The sequence below is a fragment of the Eschscholzia californica genome, unplaced genomic scaffold, assembly GCF_041429995.1.
Source record: "Eschscholzia californica isolate CP2 unplaced genomic scaffold, dmEscCali1.0.p SCAF_1, whole genome shotgun sequence".
In the NCBI taxonomy this organism is placed as follows: Eukaryota; Viridiplantae; Streptophyta; class Magnoliopsida; order Ranunculales; family Papaveraceae; genus Eschscholzia; species Eschscholzia californica.
In genome coordinates, this window is record NW_028238198.1 from 65254726 (window position 1) to 65282343 (window position 27618).

General features: G+C 35.0%; 6 protein-coding genes and 1 pseudogene across 12 annotated transcripts; 3 read left to right on the plus strand and 4 right to left on the minus strand.

The window, feature by feature from the left end:
- The first annotated feature begins 1283 nt into the window (after nt 1-1283).
- On the plus strand, nt 1284-5665 carry LOC147568300 (dirigent protein 17 pseudogene; annotated as a pseudogene). 5 transcript variants are annotated; one of them, XR_015231016.1, is made up of 4 exons: nt 1284-1452; nt 1766-2798; nt 3740-4346; nt 4734-5665. The product of XR_015231016.1 is annotated as a dirigent protein 17 pseudogene, transcript variant X3 (transcript). The 5 variants fall into 5 exon arrangements; XR_015231015.1 differs by having other exon boundaries at nt 3516-5665; XR_015231014.1 differs by having other exon boundaries at nt 3740-5665.
- LOC147568301 (putative respiratory burst oxidase homolog protein H) lies at nt 2470-7132 on the minus strand. Of its 2 annotated transcripts, none has more exons than XR_015231013.1 (13): nt 6594-7132; nt 6351-6513; nt 5988-6150; nt 4771-5577; nt 4585-4680; nt 4378-4493; nt 4193-4295; nt 3955-4046; nt 3605-3866; nt 3252-3560; nt 3034-3162; nt 2857-2935; nt 2470-2747 (listed from the first exon to the last, which is right to left on the minus strand). XR_015231013.1 is itself a non-coding variant. In XM_086654767.1 (13 exons), exons 1-13 carry the CDS (start codon nt 6979-6981, stop codon nt 2638-2640), a joined length of 2526 nt encoding a protein of 841 aa, XP_086510893.1. In that variant the 5' UTR covers nt 6982-7132; the 3' UTR covers nt 2470-2637. The 2 variants fall into 2 exon arrangements, 1 of the variants encoding a protein (XP_086510893.1); XM_086654767.1 differs by having other exon boundaries at nt 3252-3377; nt 3713-3866.
- A 128-nt stretch (nt 7133-7260) lies between these two features.
- On the minus strand, nt 7261-10520 carry LOC147568302 (Pentatricopeptide repeat (PPR) superfamily protein). The gene has a single exon (XM_086654764.1). The coding sequence runs from the start codon at nt 10219-10221 to the stop codon at nt 8374-8376; it is 1848 nt and encodes a 615-aa protein (XP_086510890.1). The 5' UTR covers nt 10222-10520; the 3' UTR covers nt 7261-8373.
- A 394-nt stretch (nt 10521-10914) lies between these two features.
- Nucleotides 10915-12197, minus strand: LOC147568303 (putative ubiquitin-conjugating enzyme E2 38). The gene has a single exon (XM_086670813.1). It carries the CDS (start codon nt 12139-12141, stop codon nt 11008-11010), a length of 1134 nt encoding a protein of 377 aa, XP_086526939.1. The 5' UTR covers nt 12142-12197; the 3' UTR covers nt 10915-11007.
- A 3970-nt stretch (nt 12198-16167) lies between these two features.
- LOC147568304 (chitinase 2-like) lies at nt 16168-17165 on the plus strand. Its single transcript, XM_086654765.1, has one exon. It carries the CDS (start codon nt 16168-16170, stop codon nt 17089-17091), a length of 924 nt encoding a protein of 307 aa, XP_086510891.1. The 3' UTR covers nt 17092-17165.
- A 113-nt stretch (nt 17166-17278) lies between these two features.
- Nucleotides 17279-20010, minus strand: LOC147568305 (Ribosomal protein S24e family protein). The gene is made up of 6 exons (XM_086654766.1): nt 19494-20010; nt 19209-19344; nt 18965-19049; nt 18813-18857; nt 17780-17880; nt 17279-17688 (listed from the first exon to the last, which is right to left on the minus strand). Exons 1-6 carry the CDS (start codon nt 19681-19683, stop codon nt 17556-17558), a joined length of 690 nt encoding a protein of 229 aa, XP_086510892.1. The 5' UTR covers nt 19684-20010; the 3' UTR covers nt 17279-17555.
- A 4271-nt stretch (nt 20011-24281) lies between these two features.
- Nucleotides 24282-25323, plus strand: LOC147568306 (uncharacterized). Its single transcript, XM_086659309.1, has 3 exons — nt 24282-24770; nt 24864-25034; nt 25147-25323. The coding sequence occupies exons 1-3, from the start codon at nt 24282-24284 to the stop codon at nt 25321-25323; spliced, it is 837 nt and encodes a 278-aa protein (XP_086515435.1).
- Nucleotides 25324-27618: the final 2295 nt, after the last annotated feature.

The window sequence follows — 27618 nt, forward strand, 5'->3', positions numbered from 1 at the left end:
GGCCGGCGACCTTCAACCTAAAAAAAAAAAAAAAATTTTTTTGCTCTCTCATCTCCCTCTCTCTCTAAAAACTCCGGCGAAGGGGGTTTCCCTTCGCCGGAGTTTTTAGAGAGAGAGGGAGGTGAGAGAGTAAAAAAAAAAAAATTTTTTTTTTTTTTAGGTTGAAGGTCGCCGGCCGGAAAATTTTCCGGCCGGCGACCTTCATCGGAGAAGATAGAGTGAGGTGGAGAGAGAGAGAGAGGTGAGGTGGAGAGAGAAAAAGATGAGTTGGAGAGAGAGAAAGATGATTTGGAAAGAGAGGTGAGGTGGAGAGAGATAAGTGGTGGAGAGGGAAGTGAGGTGGAATTATGTTTGTTTTTTTGATTTTATTTTGAAAAAAGATTTAAAGGAAGGGTAGTTAGGACATTTCCATGAAAATAGGGGGTCATATTTGAATTTACGAAAAAAAGGGGGCCATAAAGGAAGCTGGTCACAAAGTAGGGGGCCATATAGGAATTAACTCTTAAAAATGACATGTGCTCCACGTCTATGAAAATAGATTTGAGAAATTACTATATCTTTTTTTTTGAATTAGAGGGACGCACTAGTTCTAGCCTACATTTCAACAAAAAAAACGTTCTAGCTTACATGCCCATGTGGCCTCGTTGCTTGTAAAGGGCTATAGCAACGGAAAATGTTGGGCCAACACATCTATTACCATTTCAACAAAAAAAACACCAATCTATTACCTTTGGGTTAGAGGCGAGTTAATTTTAGGGTTGAAAAACATCAAGTTTATTTCGTACCCTTTCATATTCATCTTCGCCCCACCACGGCCAACCATTGTCATTTTTCTCTTTATGACTTTATTATCTCCCTCTCTTTTTCCTATTGTTCTCATCTCACTGTTTCGGACAAGGAATTCTTGTTTTTGTTAGAACAATGAGAGGAAAGAGAGATTTTAAGAGAGAAGAGAGTATACAAAAAGAAGCGTGAGAGGAAACATAGTGGCATTCAAAGATTGCCGTGGTGGTCGGAGGTGGTGGATGTAAAGATGAAAACGAAAAAAGTAAGAAAAAACAAATATGCTCGATTCGGTCAATAGGCTAAATATGGACGGACCCAAGTCTTATGCCACAAAATTTTATGGTGGCCCCAAAGCAGCAGCCTTTGAAGGTGCCTATAGGATCTGGTAGGTCGCCTCTAAGATTATGTTATTACACTCCCTGGAACTTTCCTGGACAAAAAACCTGTGGACCCGGCCCGAATTATCATAAAACGGGCGGGTCTGTCTCTTTTTTCGTACGGTATAATCTCACCAGAAACCCGACAATTCTTTTGGCGGAACGACAAAATAATCACTGTCATTTCTCTTTCTTACCATCATCTAGGGTTAGGGTTTTGAAATAAATTACTCCATCAAATTTTGGTTTCCAACTCTTAGATCTTAGTATCAGAGCAACTACATATCAGGTGAAACCCTTGAAATCTTGTTTAATTTTTTCAGTTAAATTTCTACTGAGTTATTCTTTACCTTTGATTACTGATTAGTTGATATAGCTTGGAAGCAAATAAGTTTATAACCTAGTAATCATGTGTCTAATTATCTGTTTGATCTTCATGGTTTATCCTTTCATGAAAAACCTAATTTTTTCACCAATTGATCGTTCTATTTCTATGAAATCTATCTGTTTATCTATCTAGTTGATTGAAAAATAAACGAAAATCTGTTCTATTGATCTTGTAATATTTTCTTAATTTATGTTTGTCTATTTATTGGAATCAGTAGTCGGGGATCACAAACTGAGGAAATTTGTATGATATAAATGGAAACAACTAGTAAAGAGATGGGAGTCCGAGCTTCACCGGCAAGTGTTTACGAGATATCAGGAGAGCCTGCCATTGTAATTAATGGGGTGCCAAATGTGGGATCAAGTGAGTCTTCGTCTGGTTCCGACACTTCAAGCGATGATGATGACTCGAAAGAAAATGTTGGGTTTGGGGAGTGGTTAGAGGGTAGGGAAGTTAGGAAGCTATTCGGGGAGCAATTTTATTCTGGTACTGTTATAAAGTATGACAGAGAATTAGGTTGGTATAGAGTGGTATATGAAGATGGTGACTCTGAAGATCTTGAGTGGCATGAATTGGAAGAGATTATTCTACCTTTGGACACTGCAATTCCATTGAAATCATTGGCATTGAAAGTTCTCAAGAAGAGCGAGAAATCCACTTACAGAAAATCCAATATTGTATCAGCATCAGGAAAAAACCGAGGTATGGGGTCTAGAGTGAAGGCGAAAGAGAGACTCGGTGAAACTTCTTCCATTGAATTCAATGTTAAAATGTCGATAAGTACAAACTCATCACCTGGAAGTGCTAACCAGTAAATTCTCCAATAACTGAAAAGTGGGCATGATCATTTCACACACTATTGGTATAAGCCTAAATTTAGCAGAGATGCATAAACGGTGAACTCGAAGTCGTGCAAAATTTTGTTGATGAACTCTTTTTGTTTTTTCTTTGGATCTTGTCTAATTTACATGTAGAATCTAACAAGTAATATTTTGTATGTGCTAATCAGTTCTGTGCTACAAAGTTAAACAAAGAAATGGAAATTCATATTTTTACACAATTTGGGTTTTATGGTTATGTATTGTCCTAGAAATTTTCCTTATGAAAGTGGAACCTGGTTGTGGAATTATGACTGAATTCATGGCAAAGGTTCTTGAGCTGATTGACGAGGGTGGGGCTTCCGCAGTAGAAAACACCTGTAACGGTATCACAAGTAAGGCAGATAGATGAAACACCGGGTCTTAAAGGTAGCAGCAATTTATGCTTGTTTGTTTTGTTAAATTACGGGGTTAGAAAGTTTCTTACCTATTCGAGAAGATTTGTGAACACTTGCCAAGTTGGAAAACACCTTCCTCCAGTTTGGTCTTGCAAAATGTGTCCGAATCTGTCATGACTCCGTGTTAGAATAAGAGAAGAGAAAACTACATAGAAACATAACAAAAGAAGAAATATCTGGAAGATTTTCAAATTTGTAATGAATACCCGACTCTCAGAAACAATGTCGACTCCATTCTTCGCATGTTGCAATGACTGAACCATGGTAATGAGTGCTGACCTAACATCACCTTCTTCGTATACACTTGTTAAGTAGTTGTGCATTTCAATTATATTCTGCAATTTCGACATTAAGAATTGATGTTTAGTTTATTAGTATCTTATTGCATGGAAAATCACTGTGACTAGTTATTTCTATAACCCACATTTTGGTCGTGCTCTGCCACATCATCCATGACACCTTTGAACCATTCAAATGAGGCTTGCTCTCTCGTAACCCAGTAGAAGTATGCCCTCTCTGGACCCTTTACTTTTCCAAGTGATGAAGAATCCTGCATTAGTTTTTTCATCTAATGTTATTACAAACTTTTTCTTCTCTATTTCAAAGCACAAAGGATCAAGGTTTTTTTTATTGTGTGAATCTGACTCATCTGAATCTTGATTGCCTGAGTTTGACTTGCTTTGCTCAGGGGCACAATAGTCATTTTCAGGCAATGAGCTCTTAATTCGGGCTTCTATACGGTTAGTTCAGATGGAATCAAAATCAGCCCGAGTTAACCATTCAGACAAGTCAGACTCACGAGTTAAACAAGAAACAAACATTTTGAAAACTGTGTGAATCAATTGAGATCTCTGAGTTGAATTTTCTCAGTCATTTATATGCTACCATGTCATTCATTTTGATATGGTGCAGGAGATCCTTTAATATGCTGATGAAAGGGGTTGCACCGATTCCAAGCCCAACGAGCAAGAGAATGTCATACTTCTTGTAATTCTGAGCAGGGGCCCCATAAGGACCATCTATGATGAGCTTCGGGAAACTGCAAAAACAGGGAAAAAATTGTCAAAGGCAATCGGACTAACTGGGTAAACACTAATAAGCAGGTCTACTAAACTCTTACACTTTACCTGAGACGTGATTCTTCGAAATCTGTTACTGCTGTGGTTTCCAGTCTTGCAAGTCTGCCCTTCTTTGGTTGAGAAGGCTGAGCATCACACACCTACATGAAGAAAACAAAATACAAATTAGTCTTATGAATTTTGCCCTGGCGCTAGTTCTGCAAGGTCAAAGTAGTCAGTTCCCTCTCCTGACGGCCATTACTTGCAAATTGAATGGTTTAACCAACACAGAAGTTGAAGTTACAACCTGTTGAAACAAATTTCTAAGCTCTGTTGTCCAATCTCCTAAGGTTCGGATATGAACGCTCAAGTAATCATCTCCAGGTGCAGAAGTAATTGAAAATGGGTGCCTGAAAATATTGTACAATCTGTTCTAAGTCTGTAGAGTTATAAAAAAACAGGTTATAATTGCATAAACTATTTATGATTTACCACTCAAAGGGTGATACGTCAGGACACTTGACAAATAAATACATGCCACTCTTGTACTTGAAACCAATAGGCTTGGTAATGTACAAGGCAAGAACATTCCCTGCATATATTACAGCCTGCACAATTTACAAGATACATTAAGTTTGTCATTCATCCTTATGGTGGTGCTTCTAAGCACGACATGAATATAGTTTAGGAGTTATTGACCTTAATAACATCGACCCGATCATTGCTTTCACGAATAGAAGTCAGCAGTCTCTCAGAAGTATAGAAGAAAACAGGAACTGAAAGATACATCCAAGTCTGCAATGAACAAAATGAAAATGATCTTAACTTCAAGTCTTATTTTGCTGCAGGAAAGACGGGTAATGGGTTTGGAGTTATGGAACTTACCGTCTTCTTAAACCATTCCTTGGTGAGAAACAGGTAGTAACTATGTATGATTAAGAGGAGATATGCGACGACTAGCAAATGATGAGCATACCAAAATGCATTAAAGCCCGCCAGATGAAGAAAAGGCCACGGCAACTTGACAACATTCTTTCGAAACTTATGAGTTGCTAAGGTGAATGAGAATGACATTATAATGAGCATAAAGATGCCAGTAACACCAGGACTACTAGATAGCAGGTCATTATAAGTTGGTTGATGATAGTCGAAGTCTGAACCGAGCAAAGCCATGAATTTTGCTTTCGGACATAAGACCAGCCTCGGAAAGTCACAAGCTATGTGAGCAACTGTATGTATAAAAGTCCCAGAAGCTATTCCAAGAGCAATCACCTTGTGGAAATTGATATTATCGTCGAAGGGAATGAAGCTACCAAGAAATGTGGATCGAAGTCTAGTGAGTGTGTTTCTACAGACAGGTAAGAGAATGAGAGCCATATTGAGCTTAAGACTTTCTGCAGCACCTTTTGCTACGCAAACACAATTACCCATTATTAGGTATGATGATTTTCGCTTGTATTGGTTGAATTTCCATACGAAAAGTATTAGGTTTACGAGTAACCATAAACCGATAATCCATATTCTCTTCCAGTTTTCGTGAACAAAATCAGATGCCTCTTTTAGAAACTTCGTCACTGGAGTTCTGTATTCTTTTGGGATCATAGTTCTGGTTAATGTTTGGCTTTTCTTTGTAAATGCATCTCCTTCTTCAGATCTTACCATTCCTTGCAGTAGGGTTTCTAGCTGCCAAATCTGTGGAGATACATGTTTCAATTGCATAAGATAACTTAATGTCAAGTAAACATAGTTTCGGTTTCAATCTAAACCCCTTACTTGGTGCTTGTTTTTATTCTGATAATTATTATTTTAGATTATTTCAAACATGTGACGAGTCAATTAAGAAAGAAACATTCTGAAAATACAGACTCTGAGTCGATTCCGATCTCTAGTCGCCTAATCTGTGAAGCTGCATCTTTTCGATTCTGTAAGGGTCTATATATTGAAGTGAACCATGTTTCTTGTTGCAGCTTTGTGGTAAAGCAGAAACCTAGTTTTGAGTATAATCTGTGAACCTTATTTAACTCGGAATGCCAAAGAGCAAAAGGGTATCTTGTTGCAGCTTTGTGGTAAAGCAGAAACCTAATTGTGAGTCTTGTTCTTACCTCTATGTAGCCTAAATGATCAGGGTCAAGCTCCTCCATGATCAAAGATGCATAAGCTTCTGCATGATTTTTAAGATTTTGTAGCTTGTTCGCCGAGGCGCTCAACAAAATCACCTCCTTCACTTCATCCTCTGATAGCTTCCCGTCTCCGTTCTTGTCACACCTGTTTTGTAGAATCAAATGAGCGATTGGGAAAGGAACCAGGATTTCAGATTTTATTCACAGTTTTGTTTCACTTTCACTACCAAAAACTCAAAATTGCCAAGTTTAACAATGCAAGATCACTTGACATATTGTTAATTGTTTAATAGATTCAGTCCCATTTTATATCAAAACCGAAAAATTGTTGAAGTTTTTTCTTACATATCAAAGAAAATTTGAAGCCTAGCATCAAGATCACGATTCGACATATCTTCCCAAAACTCCCTCAATTCTTCTCTGCAGATACCCATTGTTGTATCAACACCTCTTCGCCTCGCCAATGCTTCAAATAGCTCTCCAGCAAATTCCTTTGATTCAGCCATTCCTTCATCAAACAGAGTAAATTTCAGAATCTAAAAAGAAATAACAGAGTGACAGAGGAGAGACAGAGAGATGAAAATTTACCAATACATTTTCCAAAATTATCTTTATAAAGCCTCTGATCATTAGAAAGTTCATTAAATCGTCTTTCGACAGCTTTCCAAGCATCATCTTCTTTCCCTGTTTTAGTTCTAGCTAGAAATCTCAATCCTTGAAGCCCTTTTGTAGCACTTGAAGTTGCTCTACCCAATCTAGGAACACCATTTTCCAAACTTCTATTTTGAGTTTTCCTTTCATGAAGTTCATTCATATTGAATTGAGCTTTTTTTGGTGATTTTTTTGGATTATCATCTATTGAAATTTCTACCATTCGATCTATTTCTTCTGGTACTAATACACTTTCAAGAATCCATTTCGAAGATGCGGATCGAACCCCACGATTATCATCTTCTGTTATCGTTGTTGTTGGCATTTTAAGATCTTTCTCTTCTTCTCACATGTGATTAAGGATTGAAAAGATAGATTTTGAGAAGAAGAGTTGCAGACAAATAATGGAAGAAAATTTTCTTGTTTTCTTAGATTGAAAAGTTCGGTAAATTAGTTTTCTAAACATGGATTGTGCTATTATTCTCCATTCAGAGATTATACTAATATGATTCGAGGAGCATCGAATATTTTATTATTTCAACGTGTTTGAGTTACGATATTACCCTCATTTTCTACTCGTTTATGATATCTAACGATTAAGATCGATGATAAATATACAATAGAATTAGTAAAGATAATGTGGGAGACAAAAACAAAATATACACATGTTCACGAATCTATACAAACTTGACTTAAACTTGGAAAAAGAAGAAGAAAAGGATTTAAAATGTACAAAAATAAGATTCTACAAATTCATAGTATTTTTTAGGGTTTTAATTGACAAGCACGTTCATGTGAAGGTGTCCCACTTCATTCACTTACTATATCATGTTCCCCTTGTATTTCTTTAAACTTTGAACACTTGCAATAAGTTAAAGAACCAAAGATTGGGGATTCTCCTAAATTTATGAATACCCCCATTCACATGTTGATGTTGTCAAGCTCATTTCTATCGCCTTTGAATTCGATCTGTTTTCACACTAGTGAGTTGCCCGAGTTTTATTTCTAGAAATTCAGTCATTTAGTCCATGGCAGATGAGATTTCGGAATATTTCTACTTAGGTCGTCGAAGTTTTGGTGTAGATCTGCCAGGCTTGAACCTGATTCTTGATAAAACTTTGCCTATCTTCGTTGATCCGTAAAATCAATGGTCTTCTTCTCTTCTTCAAGTGATCATCTCCTCATAAACATTATAGGATACAGCCATTCTAACATAAAACATTGAATTCATCGATAAAGACGTACCTTTGAACTATTTTAATGGAAATGTGATCTAGAAATTGAATAATTTCAGTCCTCAGTCCATACCATAGGAAGAGGTCCTTGACCCAGTATATTATGCATCTTTTGCAGAAAAATGCAACTTCAAATAGAGCAAGACCCATCAGATTTATTCATATGAATCGAAATTTTCGTTACTTCTGATCAACCAAAGAATTAGGATAACCTAATTCAGCTTGGTCCCGACAATATGTGGTTGATCTTCGGATGATGAACCAGAGAACCCAAATACACGGTAAGCTCCTGGAGTAATGCTTTCCTTTTAAGAACTCAGATTAATATTTTCAAGTGCCGAAACCTTCCTCCTCTTCGAACTTCCTGAATAAAAACCCTTTTCTCTAATCATCCCAACCAAATCTCCTATCACAGCATAAATATCATCCATTCTGTGGTTTAAAATATCACCGGCTACAAAGTTCTGTAACCCAGAGATTGTCTAAAGCCAACTACAACCAGGAAATTTCTTCAACCCCATTTCCTTCATCTTCTCCCTGATTTCCTCGGCTTCATTCCACCTTCCAGCTTGAGAATATAAGTTCGCCATAATAATATAGTTTCCTGTGTTTTCAGGTTCAATTTCGAATAATCGATCACAAACAAACTTCCCAAGATCAACATCCCCAAAAACAGATGCACCATTTAGTAATGCACCCCAAACTTTGGCACTAGGTTTTATAGGCATTTCAGAGATGAAATCAGCTGCTTCATAAATCATTCCTGCTCTGCTAAGAACAGCTGCCATACAAGCATAATGTTCTACTTCAGGATTTATCCCATATTCCACCAACATAGAGTCGAAGATTTTTCGAGCTTCGTCTACTACCCCTGAATGTGCACAGGCAGTCAGAACTGCCGTAAACGTGACAGAATCTGGCTTTATTCCGCTTGAGACCATCTCAGTAAACAATGTTATTGCTGCACTAGAATCACCATGAGCTGCATATGCCGATATTATAGATGTCCACAAAATCAGGCTTCTTGTTCTTGAGTTTTTGAAGAGCAAGTAAGCCCCATCAAGAAAACCTGATTTCGCGTAAGTGCCGATTATACCAGTTGCAACATAGATATTTCCATCAAAACAATTTCTAATTGCATAACAATGTATCTGTTTTCCACTTTTTAGATTCGAAAAATATGAGAAAGTTGGAAGAACACTTGATAGTGTTACAGAATTTGGTCTAAAACCCATTACTTGCATTTCATGGAGGAGATCAACAATACAATCATGACGATTATTCTGAACAAGACCTGAAATCACAGCATTCCAGGTGCTCAAACTAGGGCGCTTCATCTCACGAAACAACGATAGTGCTTCGTCAATGAAACCATGCATCATGTACCCAGATATCAAAGAACTATAGCTAACCTCATCCCTCTCACTCATCTCGTCGAAAAGTTCTCTAGCATATTCTAAGCTACCACATTTCGCATACAATCCAATAATAGAATTACAAACCGAAGAATCCACTTCAACTTTGTTATCAATTACTAACTGATGCATTTTCATCCCCATATCAAGATCCTTCAATTGAGCACAAGCCTGTAAAACACTAACCACAGTGACCTCATTTGGTCTTAATCCTTCCAAATTTTCCATTTCTTTATACAATTTCAAGCATTCCTCATAAAACCCACTTTGAGAATACCCAGAAATCATCGAATTCCACGACACAATATCTCTCTCAGGCATTTGATCAAACACTTTTCTAGCCAAACTCAAATCTTGTGATCTAGCATAATAAGTAACTAAAGCATTAACAACAAACAAATCAGATTCATACCCATGTCTTTGAACAAACCCATGAATCTCTTTAGCTAAGTTTCGATCAGGAAACAAAGTAGACAAAGCTTTCAAAACAGAAGTAATCGTAAAATTATCAGGTTTAAGAGTATGGGTATGTTGTGATGAAGAAGAAATCAATGAATTAAAGAGTTTAAGAGTATGGGTATGTTTATTATGAAGTGAATAAGCAATAAGCATAGCATTCCAAGAGAAAATATTTCGATTAGGAATTTCATCAAACAGTTTACGTGCTTCAAATAAAAACCCAGATTTAGAATAAAAAGTTAAAAGTTTTGAAGCAAGAAAATTGTCAGGGGTTATAGAGAGAAGTATAATTCGAGCATGGATTTGTTTAGCTTGACGAACCAGTTTATTATCTGTACAATATTGAATGAGATGACCATTAGCACGGTAGTCGAATCCATTGATTCCTCCATTTAGAGAGAGAAAGTTTTGTTTGATATGATGAGTATTGTTTGATAAAGATCTTGTTAACTTCATCAATTCCAACTGAGAATAACCCAATTTGGGGAAGAAAGAATTGGCGCCAATTTAGTTGATATAAATTTGACGCTTAGATTTATCTCTTGAGATTTGAGGCGATGAGATGAAAAGAGAAAAGCAATCGGGTCGGATCAGCCCGGAATTGCAGTTTAAGTTCGGCGGTTGTCGTGTCTATCACATCTGGATGATGTGAGACCAGAGGCGGAGCCTGGAATTGTAGTATGGCCGGGCTGAAAATTGTAACAAAAATTTTAGTTTTTAATTAGCTTACCTCTTCAATACTAAGTGAGCATTTCTAATCTTTCACGTTTATGTAAACTAAAGATTTTTAGTTTTTTTTAGCTTACCTCTTCAATACAAAGAATTTTTATTTTTTGAAAAGGAAAAGAAGTAAAACAAAAATGTTTCAAGATTTTTTTGAGCTTAGCCCCTCAATACAAAGACTTTTTTTCAATTGTTTTCTTCAATTTTACTATTATTTTTCAGAAAAGAATTTATAAATTGTTGTTTGAATTTGCTATTTTCACGAGGTGCTGAAAGCATGTTTTGATCTTGACGACAGAAAACTTATACAAATAAAGGCAATGAGGTAACTTAAGTTACTACCAATATCAAAATTTTATGGGAAAAACATTAAACAATTGTTCTAACAACAAAGGATCTTTCATAAAAAAAAAAAACAACAAAGGATAAAATTTAAAGCAATCACTTTCTCAAAATCAATCCAATTAACAACTAACTAGTTAAATTTAACAATAAAAAATTATTATTTATGACCAACTTTTACCCCCTTATAAGCAGCATAATACAAATTCCAATCAACACAAGCACTTGGAGAAGAATAAGGTTAGGTCCCATGTTGCAACGACTAACAAGTTGATTCACTTTTTTTTCCTTTTTTGTTGAAAGAAGTTGATTCACTTGACTGACCGAAAACTCATCATTCTCAATTTCTTTTTCTTTTATATAAAAATTATCTAACGAAGACCCATTCTTCATAAACGCCTTCATGAGATTTGAATATGCTTTTCTTGCCAAATCTTGAAATTTCTTAGACACTCTTTCCCCATCAACCTCCGTGGTGGTGGTGGCGCGGGTGGTTTGGCCAACTCTGATTACCCCAACCATATAAACCATACAGGATAATAAAATAGCCCGAGCCCGATCACGAAAATGTTGAGAAACAAATACTTCAAAATTCTTTGGTGGGTTATTAAGAATTCCTAAAATCGATTTACAACTTAATATATAAGCGTACTCATTATAAGCCAATGATTGTTTTTGATGATTCAGAAGATTCCGATTAGTACCAGGTTCATTAAAAAATGGATCCTTGTTCAAAACTAGAGCTTGGATTGATAACAAAACTTGTAGTATAGTTGAATAATTTGGTACCCATTTCTCACTATTTTCACCCTCCCCAGTATTTATAATGCTTAAACGAACATACCCATTAGAATATAAGTTTGGATTTAATTGAAATCCATACGAATGATAATGAACTTTTGGGGGTGAATTAGGGTAATCCGAAGGAAATTGAATATCAAAGAAGAAGAGACAATCTTGATAAGGAGTACCTGATTGACCAATTATTACTGCTCTTAATAGATCTATACGTTCTTCGTAAACCCTAACAAAGATTGAATGCAAGAGTGAAGGACCACGTGGTAAACCTTCTTTTAAGATTTTCCACTCTTTCATTATTTTCTTACATGTTTCTTTACTATAATTGACTTGTTTTGATGAACCACCATAACCATAATAATGATGATCATTAATGGAGTTTTCAATAGCTGGAATTATATCAAACTGTTCGAATTCTTCTCTTCTTGTTGAGTTTCCCTCTACTACTACTACTGATTTACCTTTATCTACTACTATTTCAATCATATCTTCTTCTTCTTCTTGATTTCTCATCTTAATTTGCTTTTAGATTATTACTTCACTAAAGACTGAAGGTTTATTTATAAGCTTGTTTTAGTAAACCCTTAAACAGAGTTCTCAAACAAAATAGCAAGTCGGTTAAAGAAAGTTTCCTAAATTTTTAGTACTAATATCTTCTGTTTCTAAGAGTTGTTTTAGTAAACCCTAAAACAGAGTTCTCAAACAAAAAATAGCAAGTCGGGAAAGAAAGTTTCCCAAACTTTTAGTCATATCTTCTTCTGTTTCTAAGAGTTGTTTATTTTCAATTTTGAAAATAATTTCAATAAGCATAGCATTCCAAGAGAAAATATTTCTGTTAGGAATTTCATCAAACAGTTTACGTGCTTCAAATAAAAACCCAGATTTTGAATAAAAAGTTAAAAGTTTTGAAGCAAGAAAATTGTCAGGGGTGATAGAAAGAAGTATATATGGTTCCTCTTGGTGGTACATATTTAAGAGGATCTAGTTAACTTCATCAATTCCAACTGAGAATAATAACCCAATCAAAAAGGGAAGAAAGAATCGCGCCAATTTAATTAATATAAATTTGACGCTTAGATTTATCTCTTGAGATTTGAGACGATGAGATCAGCAACCGGGTCTGATCCCTCGATTGCTTAAGATGGGACCACTTTCTATCCTAGTGTTTATAGGTGGCTCTAAAGGAACCAGGTCAAAAGGTTGTTAGCGGACGACCATTTCTTTGACTCGGTTCAATGACCATTGACACGAGTTCCCTATAAGCACCTGACCAACTAATTTGGGTAAAGTTCACTTCCGTTTTCTTATTTTATCTTCTTTCAAAACAAAATTCTTTTTCCTTCCAAAACAAAATCATAGGTTGTGCACTACAACCGACATTCTCTGTCCGATAGATTTTTAGGACAAATTAAAATTTTCATCTTTCATCACTATTGGTCTTCACCAAATGATTGTTGATTCTTACACTTAGAGAGTGAAAGGACTCATTGAGAGCAAAATTTGAGAGAGATTCGTGAGATTATGAGCAATTTGGCAAGGAGAGGTTCGGTTCTTCCCAAGGCTTTAGAGAGAGAAAATCTCGGTATGGAAATTTGACAAAATCGAGTGAGATTATGAGAGATTAAGGGTGGAGATTGATGGAGGTCGGGTTTTGAGCTTCAGACAGAGAAAATGAAGGTTTCTCCCCAAATTGGTTTTCGAATTATGAGATTTAGATGAAGGTTAGGGTTAGGTTAGATGAGGTCGGGTGCTTACAGATGAGACCGGTGCTAACAGAGAAATTAATTGTTGGGCCTGGTGCTAATAGAGCCCGCCCGCTAAGAGCCTTTTGGCCCGGTGCCTTTAGAAGCACCCTAATGTTTTCTGTTGACAATTTGAGGATTTATGTAATCGGGAGAACATTCTCATGTATCTGGAATGTTATCCCTTCCTTTTCTAGTGTTACAAACTGGTACAGTTTTGTACTTCACACGATATTTACGGATTTGTCATTGAAGAAAATATCGTGTTTATGTTGTTTTCCGATAAAATTACGTATACGTCATCCACTGGAATAATGACACGCAATTTTATATTTGTCTTTTCAATTTGTGATTTCTCTTTCAAATTTTATTCTCTCTCTAAATTTTAATTTTTCTTTCCATTCTCACCCCAATTTTCTCCCTCTCTATTTTCTTTACTTTTTATCGTTATTTCCTTTCACTCATATCTTCTCGCTCAAATCTTAACAAATTCTTTCTCTCTTTACAATTTTTTCTCTCCAGATTTTCTATTCTTAAATTCATATTTTTTTACTAAATATTTTCATTTCATTTTATACTCTCTTTCCATTTTTTTTTTTTTTTTTTCTTCTTTTTAACTACATCCTTTCTCTCCAACTTTCTCTTCTTTCATGTTGGGTAAAAGTTCTAGGTTTTCTTATATGTGAGATTCAACCACAAGTGTATTGCGCATAAAATAACGCTCCACAAGACGTTATGCATTTAAAAATGTATAAGACATATTCAAATGTCAAATATATTTTTTTTCCAAAACTTAAGTTATCTGGTGAGAAAGTATTGAAAATTTTGTTATTTACAGTACATATCAAATGTCTTATACATTCATTCAAAAACGTAAATCATTTTAATGAAAACTTATGGGACATTTTGCTATATGCTGTACAAAACAAAAAATATTGTATGTCATAGATACTTCTCAAATTTCATGCACTTTCTTGGAAGAACGTATATGACATTTTGTTATGTATTTTATATAATTAAATGTATTGTTCATATCATTATGTCTTGTACATCTTTCAAAATTATGACACTTTCTGGTGAGAAAGTATAGAATATTTTCTTATGTACAATATATAATGAGACGTCCTATGCCATACATATAATTATGTCTTACAAACTTCTTTAGTTTCTTATATATTTTAACAAGTTTAACATCGAATTTGTTAACATCAACTAATGCAAGACAAAGTAAACACTTTTTATAGATCATCATCATCAACACTGTACATACCGAAAAAATTTGTAAAATAAATAAACATTCCCTCCCAAGATCATTATCATCCTCATTCACACAAAAAAAGAGAAAAGTATTTTCATCTTCAAGTTTCCAAATCTAAAATTTATTAGATCGTCTAATACAGAAAATTCTTGATCTAACAATGAAGATCTGTAAGTAAAGAAATGTAAGAAGAAAGAAAATAAAATTAAGCAGATAATATATACAAGATGAATAAATTTATTATATCAGATTTTCCGAATATCATCATCATCCTCATACACTAAAACTCTGTACATACCTAAATTATTTGAAATTGACACTTCAATCTCCTAAAACCAAAAGTTACAGTACTAATTTGTTACAGACACTCCAGATTTGTTCACGGAAAAAAATCCAAGTCTGTTCAAGAAAAAATCCAAGTTCGTTTAAGAAGTACGTCATATAATTTTGATGTTGAATCCTTCAGACCTTCTTGGAACTTGCTAATCTTTGCTTCATTGGTTAATAGATAAAATTTTAGAGAAAGAGTGAAAAAATAAAAATTCTGCAAATTTTAGAGAGAGAGAGATGGTGAAGGAAATATAGAGAGAGATATAAGAGATGAAAATGAAATACACCCTGCCATGCCCATCGGAGAAAGGAAGCTTAGCTGCGTTTTGTACTGTACAAAAGTATTACAGAAGAAAAAGTAAAAAAAAGGGAAAAAAAACGCAAAAAAATATCGTTTCTGAGATTGTCGACCTGTGCCTTATTTCTAGTCTACGCTAGGGAGATTCCGTATTAGGAGAAGTTTTGGACCTTTGCCAAATTTCCAGAAATTATATTGAGAATGGTCTTTCCATTAACAAAGAAAATTACAATATTCAATCCTCACAACGACATAGGAGTACGTGATGCTCACACGTGAGGGATCTGAAGCCGTTGATTTCATGATGAAAGCCACGGGATGTCAGGATCTTCGGCTGAGATTAGTTCTAACAAAACACTAGCGTTCCCGTCTACTATGGATTTTTTTTCTAACAGATATTTGTTTCGCCATTTTACATGAACTGCCGTGAATTTCACTTTATTATTGCTCTTGTTCTCGTAAATATTTTTAATTTATGTTGTGCTTGAAAAGACAACTAAATTTGAAAATTCAAGATCGATAATAAATACTACATATACAATTATGTCAACAAAAGTGGCTAAAAAGTTCCGAGGAATTTGAGGCTAAAAATGATGTCCATATATTAATATGTCCTACAAGGACAAATAGAACATTTTTCCACCACAAACCAGTCAAACCCTCCTACCACTAGTTTAAGAAGAAAAATAACTTTCCACCACTTTGTGACAAATCATAACTCAACAAAATGGGCAAACCTAACCCCATTAACAGATAGATCACATAAAAATTAATGCAAATTCCAAAGCAAGAACAATCAAACAAACCCTACTTTGTTTCAACAAAAAATAAAAACACTACTTTAGCCTATAAAAATGTGAGCCTATAAAAATGAATTCTCCACTTCTCCATTTCATCCATGAACTCCAAAAATGGAATCATCTAAACATCTTCTCTCTCTACTTTTCTTTCTTCATGTTTTCTTCAACCTTCTCTCGCCATCAACTCTCTCAGCCCAAGCAGAATCTAGGCTATTCAGAGAGTACATAGGAGCAGAGTTTAAGAATGTTAGATTTGAAGATGTACCTATTTACCCCGATGTGGATTTCCATTTCATTCTTTCTTTCGCCATCGACTACACAGCTTTATCTTCTCCGTTACCCACAAACGGAATATTCAACATCTTTTGGGATTCCGACAAACTCAGTCCTCATCAAGTTTCTCTCACTAAACATAAACACCCAAATGTTAAAGTAGCTCTAAGTATAGGTGGTGACAGTGTAGGTAACGAACCCGCCTATTTCAATCCTTCATCGGTCGAATCATGGGTTCAAAACGCCGTTTCTTCACTTACAAGTATCATAAAGAAGTACAAACTAGATGGAATCGATATTGACTATGAACACTTCAAGTCAGATCCTGATACATTTGCCGAATGTATCGGAAAACTAATAAGTACACTGAAAAAGAATAAGATCATATCTTTTGCTTCTATAGCTCCTTTCGATGACGATGAAGTACAGAGAAACTACTTGGCTCTATGGAAGAAATATGGACATGTAATCGATTATGTGAATTTTCAATTTTATGCTTATGATAATAGCACAACTATATCTCAATTCATGGAATACTATGAAACTCAGAGCTCAAATTATAAAGGGGGTAAGATCTTAACCAGCTTAATTAGCGACGATAGCAAAGGCTTAACTCCTCCAAACGGTTTCTTTACTGCCTGCAAGAAACTCAGACGTGACGGAAAACTTCATGGTATCTTCATCTGGTGTGCAGATGACTCAAAGAAGGACGGTTTTCGTTATGAAAAGCAATCACAAGAAACTTTAACTTATCGTCACTAAATTTCATACTCTAGATTGTTTATTAATAAGCAACAATCAAGTAATCTTATTTAATCAGTTTTTTTTTATTGGTTCATTGTGTGCCATGGAAACTGTACTCGAATCACCTGCAAAGACCAACAAACTGAAAAGACCAACAAACTGAAAAGACCGAAACAAAAATCATAAAGTATCGATTGAGATCATATTGCAAAAGTATTGCACCATAATTCAAAGAAAAATGAGTGACAAATGATGTTTACTTATCGAGATAGTTGAACAGCATTAGCAACAGCTTGAAGCAAGAGTAGTAGTCATGGAAAAAAAAAATGATACGTACGATCACCTAATAATCGAAATCTGGCTCATTTAAGTTATCATCGGCAGGACTGTCTCGTCTATATTTTGAGTAGAAAATGCAAGTTATACTATCGTTCTTGATATGCGAACCTGATGATGATCCAAAAGAAAATGAATGGTCTCATTTAATAAAGAACTCGCATTGTGACTTGATTGTTAAGACAGAAATTTCGGTTCTTCACGAGAACAGCATTTGTCGCTTCAACCTGGGAAGGGAATTGCACGATTCCGAATCTGATGGGGTTTGGCATCCCAGGCCTGCAGATAATTTGCAAAGTATTCATAAGATATCCTAAATCACATGATAGGTTTTACCCCTTAATAATGATGCAAGTGACCAGTAATTAACCTCATTAATAGTTGCATGTTGGATGCGTTGAAATTGCAACCAGACAAGAATCTCTCTACGTCATCTGGTAATGCATTTCGAGGGAGTCCTTGAAGTAAAACCTAACACAGTGAAAGATTTAATTTTGGGCTTCAAGAATTGAAAGATTGCAAATGCAGTAAAGAATAGCCGTTGCATATACATCTGATCTTCGGATTACTAGAATTATATAGCCATGAGTTGCAAAAATCTAATTCCTCAGGTTATTTCATTGGACACTTCTATTAACAAGAAAACGTGGTGGAGGTTCCCATTAACAAAGCTGGATGAGAACTCAAGTACCAATTTTAAACAACAATATACCTGCTAAGATTACCTATCATTCAGATTGGGGATTAAATTCAGTCAAAATCCATTTTCAACCATAAATGATCTATAAAATTGGTTTCTAGATTAAATGAAGAACAAATCTAGCTAGAAAATGGTGCAAACATGTGGCAGGTGACGATGACCTTCTAGTCCTCGGCTATAACATCCTTCTAACCTCATAAATTTAGTTTTTTGTTTCAGAAAGATAAAATTAAAGACCCCTTCTTTATATCCTAACACATGTTCATCCTATGAACGGACAGGACATACTATAAGTCTACACTCTAAAACTACAAATATCAGCCGATCTACAATATCATCTGCTAAAAATTGGCGATCTAACTAAGAAGAATCATACAAGTTAACTTTAACAATCATAGGTTAATGAGTGTTGAAAACTTGATCTACTATATATAAGGTGCTACTAGATAAACTGAAAACATCAATAAAAGAGACATTTATATCTTTTTCTCTGGGAAAAGAGACATGATTGAGATGCAATTTTTAAAAAATCGGTGTGTTCAATGAACATAATTTAGACATCTACACGAGCGGTTTTAGGGTTAATTGGTAATGGTATTAACATTTAACAACTTGAAGTCCGTAGCTTTATTGGTGCAATAAATCAGCAAGAACCCACAAGTCTATATGGAAAGAAAAACATAGTTCACAATTTTGTACTTACAAATTTTCCATCAAAATATTCAATTTCCCAATGACTGCGATCCGCCTGACACGAAAAAGTTCAGCTTCAAAATAACTCGGGACAATAAAATCAAGATTAGAGAAAATAAAAACATATAAATTTTAGGCTCGAACACCATAAACTAAAATCACCTTATCTAATTTGTATAACCGACCCTTCCGATTGATTGCCCTTACTGCATTGTCAAAGGCTGCTCTTGAAGGAAACTGCACTACCCTGAATACAATTTGTAAAAAAAACAAACGTTTCATCGAATTATCATACAAAAAATATCGAATCGATTAAACATTTCATTCCTACCATCAAATTATAGTAATAACAAGTTATCAATGAACTTGTTTAATTCAATAAAATCATTGAGAAAGAAATACATACATGCCAACTGGAGCGAACATGCGATTATATTCGAATCTAATATTTTGGGGAGTCAAATCACATCCTTCTAGCAAATTGAGTATATCAGTTTTCATTGAAAACCTTCCACCTCCAGATAATCTCCCATAGACCAAACCTTTTCAAAGTATAAATGTGGGTAATCAATCATTTTGGGTAATTCTACATAGATTTGATCTTCTCTTATATTCAAACCAAGTAATTAAATAAAATGAATTAAACGCTAAAACCCTAACTAGGGTTTTTGATTTAGTAACGAAATTTTACCTTGATTAGGGGGACGAAGAAAGGCATCGATGGGAGTTACTTCCTGCTGTTCTTGATTTTGTTCATCTGGGATTTGGGTAGAGAAATGTTTGGGTGAATGGGGAAGAAGAAATTGAAGAGTTCCTTGATTTGGGGTTGGTTTAAATTGAAGTAAACCCTTTGATCTGATTAGGTTTCTAAACTGATTCATTATGGAAGAGAAAGGGTAGAGAGAGAAAGACCTTGAGAAGTAAAAGGTAGGAGGAGGAGGAGGAGAAAAAAGTTCGTCTGAGGTGAGTTTCAGGTATTCGACGAAGAAGATTAACTTCTTGCCCTGGTGAGACTGAGAGAAATGAGTTTAGGGCCCAAAATGGGCCGTTCTTGACTTGGGCCTATAAGAAAAACTTAGTCAAATATAAGGCCGACTAACATGGTGCTACCATTAACGAGCCCGATTGTTGGACACACTTTTTCTTTTTTTCAATAACCTGCCTACGACCTCTAGATTTTTGGGATTTATGTCAACACTTTGAACCACTTGGGCAACCAAGTGTTGACGACACGCCTTTTTGTTGGGAAGTGTTAGGAACGACCATTTTACAAGTGACACACAATTAGAGACACAAAGCAGATAAAAATTATTACAAGACACAAATATTACTGATACACCCACACCAACTAAAAAAACAAGAAAAATGAAGTTGATGGTTGGTTGGAGGGTTTCATCTTCACCTCTACCACCTTCTCCCAATGCCTTCACGCCATCAACGAGGGTTATCACCTTTGTCTACGACAATAAAGGGTTCCCTTGTCGTCGACAAAGAGAGAGAGAGAGAGGGAGTTGAGAAGGGAGAGATGAGATGGTGGTGGCCATGGGTGACAGGTCCATTCCATCTTCTTCTACTTTCCTTTTAAAACATTTCTGGAGCCTTAGCAAGAACTTGGTCTAATTCTTTGGACCAAGTCAAAAGAGATTGTCTGTGCCATATGCAAAACCTGATACGCCTCTTTTTTTTTTTTTATTATTATGACCTCTCTATTGACATTTGGCACCCCCACAAAATTTTATGGGCAAATATTTTCCGAAATAATCTCTACGAAGTCTTTCCTTCTAAATTTTCTAAACAATGTTGGATTACATCAGAGAAATGGAAGTTTGGAGATAAGAGATGATAATATAGGACAAAAGAACGCACAAGTTTTATTAGAATTTGGAAATTGATATTCAAATGTTATGGGTTCTCCAAGGAAATTAAAATGTAAGCATATGTTGGAAATACTGCTTGTTTAATAAAGGAGAAAGAAACTGAAATGACAATAGTGAGTAGTAGTGGGAGAAACTATTTCTCGAGAGGTTGATTCCAGTTGAGGAAAACACAAGTCTTCTACCACTTCTACTTTTCTCTTAATGGGTCATAAGAAAAACGAATAACCATCATGATACTCACACACATATAATATATAAATAAATATTGTATGTAGGTCTGCTTTATAGACATCTACTACTAGCTTTGTAATTTCTCTTATCTAAGGCAACCCAATTTTCCCAATTAATTCAAGTGTGTGACCTTAAAAACAAGAATAAATTGATCGTCTAACTCTCAAATTTATGTAATTACTGTCAAACCTAGAAGTTCATGATGTTTGAAGGGATATGGTACATTGGTACATCAATATTGATCCGACGTTTTCTCACAAAGTTAAAGCTTCCCCTTTATATACATAGAAATATGTTGATAACAGACATAAAACTCTATTCAAATAATACCCACGATACTTCTTTGTCATCTTAATCGGATAATTTAACTATTTAAAACTTAATATATTCATATACATGTAAAAGAAACAAAGTAAAAATGTGTTTGTTTCTTCGCTATTAGTATATTAGTTAGTATCGGAGTCAGGTAATTTTTGTTTATTTAGTCCTGCATTTCTTCTACGAAAATCAAGAAAAAATGGGTAATCGGCCCTCCATGAAATTGATGATCACAAGCAAACAAACTAGTTTCTCGAAGGTCCATGCAAATTCACCTTTTCTGTAACGTATTGAAATGTTGTATCAATTCACTGGAAGAAAGTCAAAAAGCAGAGAAAAAGTTCGATGTGAAACCCCATTACTTTGGTAGTGAAAAAAGATTTGGTTTCATATTGGATCTAGTAAAAAAAACCAATCAGATCACGAAACGTCGGTCCACCAATTATCGGTCAACCGATGAAAATAACATTTAATGAATAGCAACACCCAATTCTCATAAAAACAGTTCATCACTTTCTTATTTCAATCAAGATTTATGTCTGCACTTAGAAAGTGTAGTCAGAATCAATATGATATGGGCTTTTTGAACTGACATACTTGATCCTTATGGGCCTACAATTGAAGAATATAATTCTCATCATTATTTTGTTTGAATCGAATGGTTTTCAATAGTTTATTTATGTAGGAGAAGATAAACTAAAAGAAAAATGATTTTGGAATATAATTTTAATAATTTATTTTTCAATTAATTAAGTCATGTTTTTGAAGCGGATTCTACAATATTACTTATCTGGTAAGATAAAAATCCGCTTCTGGTCAGTAGCATTAGAGTTGGGTGAATGAGAAGCCTCTATATTTCATAATTAAAAATAGCATTTAAGAGAATTCTTAGTGGATTACTTACTAATGTAACATAGTGAGGAATTGTCTCACACTTGGTTGCTCAAGTGGTTGAAAGTGTTGACATAAACTCCAAATGTTCGATGTCCAGAGGGGGTGGAATCTATGGTTGATTGAATTTGGGTTATTAAAGGTATAAACAATGTAGTTAGATGGACTTTAAGCAGTTTATTTCGTTGGATTTTAGGCCAGTAGTTTAGTTAAACTTTAAGTCTGTTTATCTCAAGGTTTAACTCGGAAGTAATCGTTTTTATCACATCTTTGATGTATCAAATGTCATTGTAATGACTTTCGCAATCACTCTGTAAAAAAAACAGTAACTAATTCAATTAAAGTAAGAACAATAACAACTAATAAATAATAAAGACTACATATTAGAGGGGCTAGCTTAAAGTCACTTCAACAAATGTGATGGATTCTTGGTAGCCATTCTAAACAACAACAATCTTAACAATTAGAGTTGGATAAATCTTCATACAAGACTGGCTATTTAAAACAACATATTGGTAGAGTCTGGTACAGGCTAGTCTCAACATAATTTCGCCTCTTTACACTGTTTACGAACATGTCTTACTTCATCATGAGATAAACTTGAAAAAGATAAAAGGCGAATTTTGACAACAACATTTAGTGAAGGCATGTGCGCGACATTAATCTTTATCATCTAATAAACCTAGATTAGGCTACTAATCATTCCAAACCTAATCTAGATGATTGGAATTACATGGTAGTCACATGGATCTACATTAAATTATGTCAATTAATGATTTTCTACCATATTTTAAATATACAAGTGTTCCAAAGGCTATAGTACACATAAAAGTCATGAATGTCTTTCCCACAGTTTATGCAAGTTGGGTAAGAATCTCTAACTTGTAGATATTTTTAGGAAGCTTCTTGTCTTCTTATTTGGAATATTTAGAGGACATATTCCTTTAAACAACTTCTAGTTTTGCTTAGTTAACAAAAAATGATCCCAATAAAGTAAAATTAAGATAATGGGGTGTTCTTTATTTGTTCTAGTCGGCGCACACTTTAGAAGAAGACCATAATATAATGGTCTAGGATCAATTTCTGTTTAAAAAATTTGACCTAATAAGATTGAGAGACCCTTGCAACAAAAAAAAGATTGAGAGACAATACGAACTAATGCGGTTATTTTTACATCATTACATACACAAGTCAAAATAGTAAATGAAATTGTGCTTAAGTAGACTACTATAATAGACATGCCATCATTATATTAGTTCATGATAGTTAACCATGAGTTCTACCTATTTTCCAACTTGGAAGGGGTGCATATGTAGTTTAACAAGAAACTTAATTTAAGAAACATGTTTGGTGACTTTCATCAAAATCTTGTAGAAATTTTTAGAGAGACGAGTTTTTTTTAGAAAGAGGAGTTACCCTAATTTTATTCAAGTTAAAGTACAAGTAATTAAGAAACACTAATTAGACAATTTAAGTATGAATTAACAGGACATAAAACTTAGTATGAAAATAAGTATCATGCTACTACAACCGAAAAATTTCCCGCCTTGTAAAATTCATGGGGATAGTAAAGAAAGGATTCAGATTATGGTTTTTTGGGGCATTTTAAATAGTCTCCGCAAAATTTTTATCAAGAGAAACCTTGATTTGAATTCGAAAATTTGTTTGTTTGTTTTTTTACCCCTTAATTTTTATCTCTCACGTCCGACCACCACTCACCAATTCCGACTATTGTCAACTTCGACCACCACAACCATTTTTCTCTCTACTTGTCTCTTTTTCTCTCTCCTCTCCATTTCGCTCTCTCCTCTCTTCTTCTCTCTCTCTCTCTCCTCTATTTCCTCTCTTGCTCTCTTTTTCTCTTCCTCTTCTTCTTCTTCTCTCTCATGGTCTTTGTGTCTTCATGAGGAGTTACGGTCTAACTCGGTAAACGGTTGATCCCGAGTTGGTGCAAAAAGTGGTCAACGCTTTCTCAACGATGACGTCACCGTCCTCAGCATCAAGCTATTCCAGCGGGCATAAAAAGGAAGCATAAACCAACACAAATTTCATTTTTCAATTTCCAATACCCACTCCACACCACAACCACCTCGCATCCTGCCACTGCCACCACCACCACCACCACCTCCTCCATCTCCACCCCCACAGTCACAGTCACTACCATGTACGATTACAACAACGATAATCTATTCACTACCACCAGCTTCACCAATGCCAATTACTTCGACAACTTCAACGAAGAAACTGCACCTCCTCCTCAACTTCTTCCTTCGACATTACTATCTCCACCACCCCCATTACTTCCAAATTACACACAAATTAATTATGAAGTCACTGCTAGGGAGGTGGACGATTCAATTTTTAATGAAACACTCTTTACATTGAAATCAGAAGTTGACGATGATGATGAAGACGACTATAACACGGTAAACAACAACAATAACAATAACACCAATGTTAATTTATCTTCTCCGATTTGTAATTTCGTCCAAAAACGTCCAAGTTTGATTCAAAGAAGCATGAGTATTAGCCATCCGCAATGTGGATTTTTCCACCCAAATTTCAGCTCGTACGGCGATGAATTTGATAGGGAGTTTTTGAATCCCAATACAGGCCCTATTAGAAAGGTTTTTAGCACGGGTGATTTACAGGTAGGTACATTTAAAAAGATAATCGGGGTAGTCTTATTATTATTTTGAATTATCAAGAAATGTAATTAAATTTCTGTAATCAACTTGTATTAGCAGATAAATACGAAAGATAATAATCTCAAATCAATAAATCAACCATTACATGAAAATTCCACAAGCGAAGGAATAAAGAAAGTAGGTCGTTATACTGCCGAAGAACGAAAAGAAAGAATCGAGAGATACAGAAGCAAGAGAAACCAAAGAAACTTTACAAAGAAAATTAAGGTAAATTACAAACTAAATTAAGTTATTTTCTATCTCTTTTCTTTATTTTACTTAAATTTTATTTTATTTTTGGTTAACTTTGCAAAGTCTTAAGTTGCAATATTTGTTTTAGTATGCTTGTAGGAAGACTTTGGCTGATAGTAGACCGCGAGTTAGAGGACGATTCATGAGGAACGAAGAATCCGGAGAGAGTTCACGTCCAACTCACTCGAACCACGTCGATGTATATGAAGATGATGAAGTTTGGATCAATTTATTGGATTCCTTTTCGATGAATCTAATTCCTTAGGCCCCCAATAACTTTCATAAAATATTGAAACGGCCCTCAACTTTTAAGCGAGTTATTTTGTTAGTCTCTTAGCAGTTTTGTCAAAAGTATTAATATTCGAATATCATGGCAAATTTTATTTTCTTTTATGATAAAATACATTATAGTAACAAAAAGTATATGTACTCAGGACATGGTTGTCAACTTTCTAAAAAAAAGGACATGGTTGTCAAAGTTTGGTTCTTGCAAATTTTTAATAGTAGATTTAAAATACTAATAGTTTTAATATATATATATATATATATATATATATATATATATACTCCCAAGTCCCAATAAGTCGATGAGTGTGTAGTTTCCGTACATACTAGTACTGATGTAGTAATATGTTATTTTGTATATTTTTCATTGCGGATAGAGTGTACCTCTTTGATACATATACATGTTAATCCAAAGGTATACGATATTGGAATAATCGCACATTAATTGTAGAAAGGGTGTGGGGAGGGTTTATAAGTGCGTCTGGAAAATCCTTACCTCTTGAACTAGTTTTTGGGGTGAGAGAGGCTTAAAATCACCCAACACTTCTGCTATAGCAAGTCTCGACTTAATAAATATTGAAGTTAATAGCAAATGTATGAGGGGAGATCGTTTGTATAATCTCACATTTGTGAAAGGGGCAGGGATGGAGTGAGTTAATAAGTGTAGGAGAAGTTTTACCTCTTAAACTAACTTTTGGTGTGAGAGAAATACAAAACCACCAACTCATAATACCTAGTACTGATTTTGTAGTTACGAGCTACCATCTATACACTTACTTATAGATCCATAAGTATGGTGTTCATTGTGCATAGAGTATGCCTCTTTGATATGTATACATGTTAACCCCAAAGTTACATAATACCTAGTACCAGTTTAAAAGCTACCATCTATACATTTACTTATATCTCTTCAATAACAATTTAGTAGATTATGTATAAAATTTTGTAGGGTTATTCCCCAAATGGCCCCCAATTTTGTGACCAGCTTCCTGCCTTGCCTCCTAGATTAGCAAAAATACTTATATGATTCCCTTTTTCCGTTATCTTTAACTGTCCGTTACTCTCACTCCTCCACCTCATTTCCTCTCTCTGCCAAGTCACCTGAAACGCCACATCATCATCTTCTCCGGCAGGGGTCGCCGACCGGCCAAATTTCCGGTCGGCGATCTTCAAGCATACAAAAAAAAATTCTCTCTCATCTCTCTCTCTAAATTTTTTTTTTATTTCCTCTCTCTCTTTAGAACAGATCTAGAGAGAGAGTTTCACGAACAGACCTAGGTCTGTTCGTGTTCATCACGAATAGATCTGGTATGTTCTCTTCTCTCTAGTTTTCTAGAGAGAGGGGAAAGAAAAAAATTTAGAGAGAGGGAGAGGAGAGAGAAAAAAAAGGTTTTTTTTTTTTTATGTTTGAAGGTCGTCGGCCAGAAATTTGGCCGGTCGGCGACCCCTGCCGGAGAAGATGATGATGTGGCGTTTCAGGTGACTTGGCAGAGAGAGGAAATGAGGTGGAGGAGTGAGAGTAACGGACAGTTAAACATAACGGAAAAAGGGGACTATATGGATATTTTTGCTAATCTAGGGAGCCAGACAGGAAACTGGTCACAAAGTTGGGGGCCATTTGAGAAATAACCCAATTTTGTATTTTGGGGCAAAAATAAACATAAAAGAAGGAAAAAAAACATGAGTAGGGTCAACACTCATTTGCATGCTTATTAATGGTCTTGGTCAAAGAAAATAGTGGCCTAATCTATAAATAAAACAAAATAAAAGGGTGTCCATAGTGGTAAAGCAAACGGCCACCTCTCTCTAAAATCTTTGGAGAATCATTGAGCCAAAGCCATGCCAACTCACTCTCCTCTCTACAAGCTCTCTTTAAATTAAAGTATTTTTAAACAAGTTTTGATTTTTAGCTTTACATTAAGCCAATATGAAAATTAAACCCATTCTCTTTAATTATCATTGGAACTTGTGAAAGTTCATGTTAGTTGGTAGATTAGAAGACATAAACTGAAATAAGTAACACAATAGTTTACGTGGTTCGGTCGGAGGATCACGACCTACATCCACGGAGAAAGCCATAACGGCTACATACTTTATTATCCACAATTGTGGAGATTCGTTACATTGATTGGTTAGTAATCGAATGCTTAAACTCCTAGAACCCATCTCTTACTTATAGGGTTTAGGGTTTCCTAGCTAGTTTCTCCTAACTAAACTAGGAAACAATATAATCTCTACTCAATATTACTATTAAATAGTTACAAGAGATATCCTA

Coding starts and splice junctions, on each gene's coding strand:
- LOC147568303 (XM_086670813.1), bottom strand. CDS start 12,141: ATGAGAAATCAAGAAGAAGAAGAAGATATGATTGAAATAGTAGTAGAT.
- LOC147568306 (XM_086659309.1), top strand. CDS start 24,282: ATGTACGATTACAACAACGATAATCTATTCACTACCACCAGCTTCACC. Junction 24,771..24,863: donor TTAGCACGGGTGATTTACAG/GTAGGTACATTT, acceptor AACTTGTATTAG/CAGATAAATACGAAAGATAA. Junction 25,035..25,146: donor ACTTTACAAAGAAAATTAAG/GTAAATTACAAA, acceptor TATTTGTTTTAG/TATGCTTGTAGGAAGACTTT.
- LOC147568305 (XM_086654766.1), bottom strand. CDS start 19,683: ATGAATCAGTTTAGAAACCTAATCAGATCAAAGGGTTTACTTCAATTT. Junction 19,345..19,493: donor TCTTCGTCCCCCTAATCAAG/GTAAAATTTCGT, acceptor TACTTTGAAAAG/GTTTGGTCTATGGGAGATTA. Junction 17,881..18,812: donor AATATTTTGATGGAAAATTT/GTAAGTACAAAA, acceptor TCACTGTGTTAG/GTTTTACTTCAAGGACTCCC.
- LOC147568304 (XM_086654765.1), top strand. CDS start 16,168: ATGGAATCATCTAAACATCTTCTCTCTCTACTTTTCTTTCTTCATGTT.
- LOC147568302 (XM_086654764.1), bottom strand. CDS start 10,221: ATGAAGTTAACAAGATCTTTATCAAACAATACTCATCATATCAAACAA.
- LOC147568301 (XM_086654767.1), bottom strand. CDS start 6,981: ATGCCAACAACAACGATAACAGAAGATGATAATCGTGGGGTTCGATCC. Junction 4,296..4,377: donor GACGTATCACCCTTTGAGTG/GTAAATCATAAA, acceptor CAATATTTTCAG/GCACCCATTTTCAATTACTT. Junction 2,748..2,856: donor TCACAAATCTTCTCGAATAG/GTAAGAAACTTT, acceptor ATACCGTTACAG/GTGTTTTCTACTGCGGAAGC.